The 8,721-nt window shown below is 35.1% G+C and overlaps 1 protein-coding gene across 1 annotated transcript in view; it reads left to right on the forward strand.

Moving 5' to 3' along the window:
• Positions 1 to 8,721, forward strand: part of LOC102762664 (GMP synthase [glutamine-hydrolyzing]) — a 41,827-nt gene that overhangs the window by 21,276 nt on the left and 11,830 nt on the right. Inside the window, exons 4-7 of the mRNA XM_006769896.2 lie at positions 1,160 to 1,257; positions 2,727 to 2,830; positions 6,525 to 6,718; positions 6,971 to 7,136. Coding sequence (XP_006769959.2) covers positions 1,160 to 1,257; positions 2,727 to 2,830; positions 6,525 to 6,718; positions 6,971 to 7,136 — 562 coding nt within the window. The remainder of the gene's footprint in view (positions 1 to 1,159; positions 1,258 to 2,726; positions 2,831 to 6,524; positions 6,719 to 6,970; positions 7,137 to 8,721) is intronic.

An 8,721-nucleotide genomic window follows, 5' to 3' on the forward strand; every position in this document is an offset into this window, starting at 1 on the left:
CAGGCCGACGCTCTAGGTGCTGAGCCAAACCTTCTAGGGCTTTTTTTTAAAAAAAGGCAAAATCTGTGTAGAGCAATAAAGTGGTGAGCGCAATAAAAATGAGTTATACCTGTGTTGGGTTTAACTAGTTAACTGTCATGCATCCAAAACAGAAACCATCCCAGCTTGTGTCTATAGATGCTTATGGCATACAAAGGGTTAAACAAGGTTTAGCAAGTTTCTTTCCTAATAGGCTTAACCCAAACTTTCATTGCAGGAAGGCTTATTGTGAATGCCTAAGAGGAGAATATAGATGGCAGCATTTGGTGATGGTTTTGAAGAATATGCCACTGCACTATAAGAATGAGCATTTAGGTAGCATTTGCCTGCTTTTCTGATGGAGTCTGGGTCAACTGGCATCATGCATTATTATGGCAGATATCTTAGGACACTTGTTATGGAGCAGACATATCAAGATGAATTGTAATGATTATATCAATGCAAATTTAATGTTTGTAAAAATCTTGTTTGTATTTATTTGATGTTGGGAGTTTGGGCATTTGTAAATGTAAGTAAGATTGATTGACTGACACAAGGAAGGGCAGGAAGAAGAGGCCATTTGGAATAAAAGTCTGTAGGTATATGGGCTTTGAACAAATGAGTTTAATTGAAAGACCAGATTTTTTTTGCTTATCCCATCTCCATAGCACAGTCTTCTGCAAGCTTTCAGACTGTACCTTTGGGACCACAGATTAAACAGGTTGGAGGAATTTAGACATATCTAATTTTAATACCACAAATCTTCTGTTGTTTACTATAGCCTTTTCTAAGCTCATATTACTTTTTAAATTGAACTCAGATGAAAGTATTAGAGAAACTTATTTTTAACAGATTAATTAATTAAAGTACACTAAATGGGAAATCTGCTGGTATTGAACAGAAATTAACCTCAGGTCAGATTTTTAATCTAGTTTTGTTTTATAACTATGTCTCTTAATTAACTGTATAATTATATAATAATGCCAAGGTATCTACATTTATCAAACTCCTTTTATTTTTTGGTCACAGACATAATATATCCTGAAAACAAGGAATATAATTATGAAATTTAGGGTAATTAAGAAAATAGCTAATTTTCTTTTGATTTATATTAACATTAATTTATTTTATCTTTGAACAGATGATGAATAAAGTATTTGGAGGTACTGTGCACAAAAAAAATGTTAGAGAAGATGGAGTCTTCAGTATTACCATGGATAACACATGCTCATTATTCAGGTATGACAGATATTTTTAGATGAATGAGAATAGGAGTAGATTAATTTAAAGTTGTGAATGTTATGCTTCAAAATTGGAGACTGTAATTCAGTATTGGCCAAAGGTGTAATTGTCATAGTATCTGTCTTCCAGTTGAGTGACAGCAGAGGAGGTGGTGATGTTCACCAGGAATAAGGAAAGCACTTATTATGTAATTTAAAAGCACCTTTGCAGTCTTGGACATCTATTTGGGATTGCATATTGTGATTCCAACATTTGTAGTTTTCCCTTTTCGCTCTTTGATGTAGAGTGTGATTCTAACAGGTATGCCAGATGTGGCAGATGGATACCGTTGTAAACTGTCCTGCGTCTGCCAAATGCATTTATATACCTTTCCCCACCACATTTTTATTGTTACTTAGCAAGCCACCCATTTGTTGGACTCATTTCTTAATATGTGCTTTGTCTCCCTCCTAACTTTATCTGCATTGAGCATACCTGTACCTGGTATGCTGTCTTTTTTATACAGTGAATTTATTAACTGATTTTATTGCTACATGATAATATATTTGGTGTATAACTTTAAAACTGGTGAATGAGCTGTTCACTAGCTTCCTAGAATTGTTTATCTCTGCTTTACTAAAAAAAAGCACATAAACTGCTGAGTTTTCATTCAGTTTTCTGAAAGACCAGAAAATTTAAGTGTTAGTCACTTGCTTTCTTTTTTGTTTGTTTTTTTTCCACCAAATTTTTTTTTTTAATTACAGATTTTTTTTTCAATATATTTTATTGATTTTTTACAGAGAGGAAGGGAGAGAGATAGAGAGTTAGAAACATCGATGAGAGAGAGACATCGATCAGCTGCCTCCTGCACATCTCCCACTGGGGATGTGCCCGCAACCCAGGTACATGCCCCCGACCGGAATCGAACCTGGGACCTTTCAGTCCGCAGGCCGATGCTCTATCCACTGAGCCAAACCGGTTTCGGCTCCACCAAAATTTTAAAGCCAATTTTTGACCTAGATTTAATATTCTTTTATTGGCTTTTTAAAATAATGGATAGAAAAAATTTAAATTCCAGCAATGTTGCACTGTTATGTGCTTATTTTTATTTTCCTGATTAAACTAGAATTTCTAAAGTAAAAGAACAAACTCCCAGTTACAAGATGAATGAATTCTGGAGATCTAATGTACAGCAATGGTGACTATAGTTATAACACTGTATTGTATAAGTGAAAGTTGCTAAGGAGTAGATCTTAAATGTTCTCACCACACACACACAAAAATGTAACTGTGAAATGATGGATGTGTTAACTAACCTCACTGTGGTTATTTCACTGTATATATAATTACGTTGTGCACCTTAAACTTGCACGATGTTTAGGTTAATTATATCTCAATAAAGCTGGGAAAAAAACAAAGTAAAAGAACCCATTAATCATGTCTTTAATTAACATTTATGTGTTATATTTTACTTTTTGTGTGTTTAGGGGCCTTGAGAAGGAAGAAATTGTTTTGCTTACTCATGGAGATAGTGTAGACAAAGTAGCTGATGGATTCAAGGTTGTGGCACGTTCTGGGAACATCGTGGCAGGTGAAAATTATAAAATTTTGCAGATTTAAAAAAATTTATCTGAGGAATCTAAAATATGTTTCTTATGAGATATTGTTTTTGATTTTTTTCTTATTTTTAAAACATAAATGTCATAGGATTAATCATTAATTTGTGAAGGAAATTTAGTATTGGAAGGTTTATCTAGAAGTCACTGGTTTGCTCTGAAATACTTTTTAAAATGTTTATCCTATCAAGTTTTTCAGATATAAAACAGCAGCTATACTTTTATAGCTCGGGAAAAATTTGGGAACTGTCCATTTTTCTAGGGTGCTATGTTTATAATTGCCTTTTAAAATGCCTTTCTTAGGTATGCATAGGCATGTATCTTAGATGGCTGCAAAACAGGATTCTCTGAACCAGAGTTGGCAAAATGACCACTGGGTCAAATCCAGCAAGTAGGCCTTTTTTTTATATGGAACTAAGAATTATTTTTACATTATTAAAGGGTTATAATAAAAGAGACTGTACATGTGTATTCCTAAAATTTTTACTATCTAGCTCTCTGTAGAAAGTTTGTCAACCCATACTCTGAAACCATTTTTGTTCTGTTTTTTTTTTGAAGAAGAAGAAGAGGAATTGCTTTTCTGGCTGTTTGTAATCACTTGCTTACTTGATAACTATAATGTAAATAAATTACCAGTAATTCTGGGAAAAAAGAAAAAAGTGGGTTAATTAATAAAGTTCTTTTTTGTTTGAAATGCCATATCCAAATAATAAGTTGAAAAAAAAGATTTGTCATGGCTAAAATGAATTAAGTAAACTGCCCTCAGTTACTTAACAGGCTAATAAATTAGCATAAGATTGATCAAGAATGGTTTTCATAGGGACATGTTTTTATTTCATGTAAAAGATCAGCAGTGGTAGGTGGCTTATGTGTTTTTATTCATTCAACAAATATTTGAGTATCTGCTATTTACCATGCACAGTTCTATGTGCCATGACACAGTAATGAACAAAATGGACAAAATATTTGTTTACTTTCTAGTGGAGGGGAGAGACAGATGATACAGACTATGTTGGTTGTCAGTGTTTATGAAGTGCATGGAAAAAGTAGGTAAAGAAAGCAGGGTTGCAGAACATGTGTGATTAGGGTTGTTTTATTAGATCTTCAGAGAAGGTATTTCCGTAAGATGATATTGGACATGAAGTAAGGAAGTGCAAACCCTTCTGGATATTTGGGGAGAAAGGAAAGAGCAGTACAAAGCTTCTGGGATAGGACCATGTTCGAGGAACAGCAATGAGACTGGTTGGAGTGGAGTAAACATGAGGGAGAGTGTTAGCAGTTGAGGCAAAGAGGTTATGGGGACTAGAACACAGGACCTTTGAGGCCATTATGAAACCATTTGCTTTACTCATAGTGAGGTGGGGTTAAGGAGATATGTGATCTAATTTCAGGATTATTGTGGCTATTATGAGAAGAAAAGAGACAAAGTCAAATGTGGAAGCAGGGAGACTCAGTAGAAATCTATGGTAGTAATTGGGAAAGGAGAGAATGGTGTAAGGAACAGTGTAGTAGAGATGGGAGCGGTAGGAAGTAATTGGGTTCTCATAGAGATCTCTTGTACATATTTTGCTAGATTATACCTAACTAATATACCTAAGTATTTCATTTTTGTGAGTGAGTTAATTATTTTGTGTTTTAAATTTCAAATTCTACTTCTTCATTGCTGGTGTATAAGAAAGCAATGAACTTTTGGTATTAACCTGTATCCTACAGTCCTGCTCTAATCATTTATTATTCAGGAGTGTTTTTTGTTGTTGATACTTTCAGGTTTTTTGCATAGACCTGGGGTGAGAACATGGTTTATTTTGGTAATCACGCTAGCTTGAATGGCTGGAGTAGAGAATGAAAGGGAGATGAGAAGTAAAATTAATTAGACAGTGGCCATTTAATGACAACTCTTGGTTTAATATAAGGAACTTGGACTTTGTCCTGTAGTCAAGGAATCAGCAAACTACAGCCTCCTGCCAAATCGTGCTCACTGCCTGTTTTTTATAACCTGCAAGCTAAGAATGGCTTTTATGTTTTCAAATGGTTGGAAAAAATTTTTTAAGAGAATTATATTTTATAATGTGAAAATAAATGAAATTCAGATATCAGTATTCATAACTAAAGTTTTATTGGAACACAGCAGCATCCATTACTTAAGGTATTGTCTATTGATGCTTTTAGTTGCTTTAGAGACAGTAGGGCCTGCAAAGGCTAAAAATACTTACTCTGGTCCTTTCTAGGAAAAATTTACCAAATCCTGCTGGCCATAAAATTCACAAAATTGTGGGGTTCCCCGAAGACTTGGTTCTTTTGGAGTTTTTGTCTCTCAGATTTGTTCTTGCTGAGCCTCTAGCAATTCATCAATTGTGTTCAGGTTTCCCACATCAGCAGTTTGCACCCATGGGTTTCTGCTACGTTAAATTGTCATTCTCTGTATTCACCGTCAGTCTCTCTAAGGGCAGTATTCAGATTTTTACATCTTGTTAGGACATAGTGGCATCTTCCAGCTTTTTACATTTCAGATTGGAAAAGGAAGTTAGACTGGATTCTGACATGTTTTGACGGGAGAGGATATACTTTTTGGGCTTGCATGTGGAGTGGGGGAATGAGGGTAAGGTCAAGTTTAACTCCCAAATTTTTCGGCCTGAGCAGCCCAAGGATGGCGTTTCTGTTTACCTGATGGGGAAGATTGCATAAGTTTGTGTTTGCATATTTAATTAAAGATGCCTTATTAAAAATTGAAATGAAGGTATGAGTAGACAGTTGTATATATGAGTCTGGACTGGAGAGGAGGGAACTGGGCTGGAGGTACAAATTTGGGAGTGTACCAACAAGGGTTTGGGTAGAATTTAAGGTCATGAGAGTGAGATCACTCAGAATGTACAAAGAAGAGATTTAAGGCTGAGTAGTGGGCAACTTGCCTGTATGGAGAGGGATAAGACGAAGAGGAACTAACAAAAGATTCAGAAGGAGCAGACAATGAAATAATTAAGTGAATAGAGTAAGTGATGTCTTCGAAGCCAAGTAAAGAAAGTGTGAGGTGCTTTGGTATAGTAGAAAGAGTATGAAACAGGCCTCCAGGCCTGTTTTTAACTACGTAACTAGCTGTGAGTTCAGGCAAGTTTCTTGGTATCTCAGAGCCATAAATGGGTAATACATGCACATGTGAAATATCTAGCCTAAACATCTGCTGCCTAGTAGTTAATCAGAATTGTCAGAATCACATTAGCCCAGTTAGTGAAGTTATATTTATTTGTGGTTAATGGTACACTTGAAGTATTTTATCTGGTCTAATATATGAGGTTCTTCTCAGAGAGAAAATTGGTACCTGCACATTCTAGATGAAAGCCATATGGGTCCGAGAACCAAAATTGAGTTATTGCATTTATTAGTCAAGACAATTGAAGTAATCTAGGTGGAGAAGTGAGGTTACTGTGAAATAATCTCTATAGGACTTATTTTATTATCACATAGTTCCTTATTGCTGCATAAGGAAAAACTTTTATAAAGAAAGATCATGATGATAGAATTTTTATTATTTTTTCCTGTTGCTAAAAATCCAGCTAACTCATACCAATTTTCACATTTATTGGGGTAGAAATTATTAAGAATTATTGTGAATACTAGTTGAGTCTTTTCAATATGAAAAAAATTTAATTTGTGATTATTTTTTCTGTAAAGGTATAGCAAATGAATCTAAAAAATTATATGGAGTACAGTTCCACCCTGAAGTTGGCCTTACAGAAAATGGGAAAGCAGTATTGAAGAACTTCCTCTTTGATATAGCTGGGTGCAGTGGGACCTTCACTGTGCAGAACAGAGAACTGGAATGCATTCGAGAGATCAAAGAGAAAGTAGGCACATCAAAAGTTTTGGTAAGCAATTTACATCCGAAAGTCTACGAATTTATGTAATAATATTGGAGCTCAGAGCTGGCTTCCTCAACATTATAGCCCTTCAGTGCTGACTGGGTTTATACACTTTGAGAGTTGCACTGTTTCAGAGTACTTTTTCAGTTACCATACATTCCTTTGGTAACAGTGTCTTAGGTAACGATTTAAGCTGAAAGTTTTTATTTCCTTTTTGCTTATTTTAATCAATTTGATCTTTTACATTTCACCCTATAGGTTTTACTCAGTGGTGGAGTAGACTCAACAGTTTGTACAGCTTTGCTGAATCGTGCTTTGAACCAAGATCAAATCATTGCTGTGCACATTGATAATGGCTTTATGAGAAAACGAGAAAGCCAGTCTGTAGAAGAGGCCCTCAAAAAACTTGGAATTCAGGTCAAAGGTATTGATGACTCCCAGAAAATTTAATTTGCATGTCAGAACTTGTTTAATCAAATCTAGCCTATGGTTTAAGTAAGCACATTGTCTTAACCTTAAAATTCAGTTTTCCCAGTAATCTCAGGGTTGAAAATATTTATTTTTATTTTTATAATTATTTCTAGTTCAGGAGGGATTCCAGTATAAATTTTAAAACTTTTGCTTACTCCTAATGTTATATATAGATCAAAACCTACCATTTTCCAGCTATCATTTTCTTTTACTCATTCTCTTTCTTTTTTTAAGTTATCTTTTCCCATCCATAATATTATTTATGCATGAGAATACCTAAGCCTTCCTATAAAGGTATGTCTGTACAGATTATTTTACAAACAGTAAGGCTTATATGAAGAAGAAGACTGAAAAGTATGCAGTCACTTTTTTTAAAGGCCACTAATCAACTTCTTAGGCCATAACTGCATTTACATTTGTGGAAATCTTTTCTTTAAGAACAAAAAACAAAACAAACAAGATGCAATCACTAGTTATAGTGAAGTCATGTCAGTAGTTTAATGGTGCAAACCATATACATTACTGAGTTATTTGAAATCATTGCCCAAAAATTGAATATAAAATGAAGTCTTGTAATTAAACACGTTGTGAAGATGAGTCTATTTCTCCTTTCAAAGCTTCACTAAAATGACAGTATGGGTATAAAACAAGTGTAATGCCACAAGGACAAAGAACAGAGAAGGGAATATGGGGCTAATGGTTTCAACAAAATGTTGGAAGGTGGAAAGCAGATGGATAAAGCAGATTATCTCTAAGCTAATAAAGTTTAAACTTCTTGCCAAAACCGGTTTGGCGCAGTGGATGGAGCGTCGGCCTGCGGACTGAAAGGTCCCAGGTTCGATTCCGGTCAAGGGCATGTACCTGGGTTGCGGGCACATCCCCAGTGGGGGATGTGCAGGAGGCGGCTGGTCGATGTTTCTCTCTCATTGATGTTTCTGACTCTCTATCTCTCTCCCTTCCTCTCTGTAAAAAATCAATAAAATATATTTAAAAAAAAAAAAAGTTTAAACTTCATGACCCTTTACAAGTCAAACCTTTTCCAAAATCCTGGGAGGGTCCCTAGTATTATCTTCGGATGGTCATATATTTTTATGAAATTTACAAAGTAAGAGATTTTAATAACTTATAGTTACCGTATTTGCCGGCGTATAAGACGACTGGGCGTATAAGACGACCCCCTAACATTTCCACTCAAAATACAGAGTTTGTTATATACTCGCCGTATAAGACTACCCCCTCTTCCGCACACTTTCCACACACCAAATAAAAGGTAAAACAATATCAGATTTGATTTTAACATTTTAATTTATATTCAAATGCTTATGACATGCAGGAAAACTGTCACAAGGCTGTATGTAATCAAACATATACATAAAACAGTGCAAGTTTATTACCGGTAAACATACCGGTAATTCACTAAAGAAAACACACTCTATAGACTGGTACCGTAGATGCTTCTCAGGAACACAGGCAAGCAGCCCACAACCTAGAGGGACTGTCAATGATAGAAGTAAGATAACAAATAGAGGGAGAGAGCA

This window comes from Myotis davidii, unplaced genomic scaffold (assembly GCF_000327345.1).
Source record: "Myotis davidii unplaced genomic scaffold, ASM32734v1 scaffold1284, whole genome shotgun sequence".
Classification (NCBI taxonomy): domain Eukaryota; kingdom Metazoa; phylum Chordata; class Mammalia; order Chiroptera; family Vespertilionidae; genus Myotis; species Myotis davidii.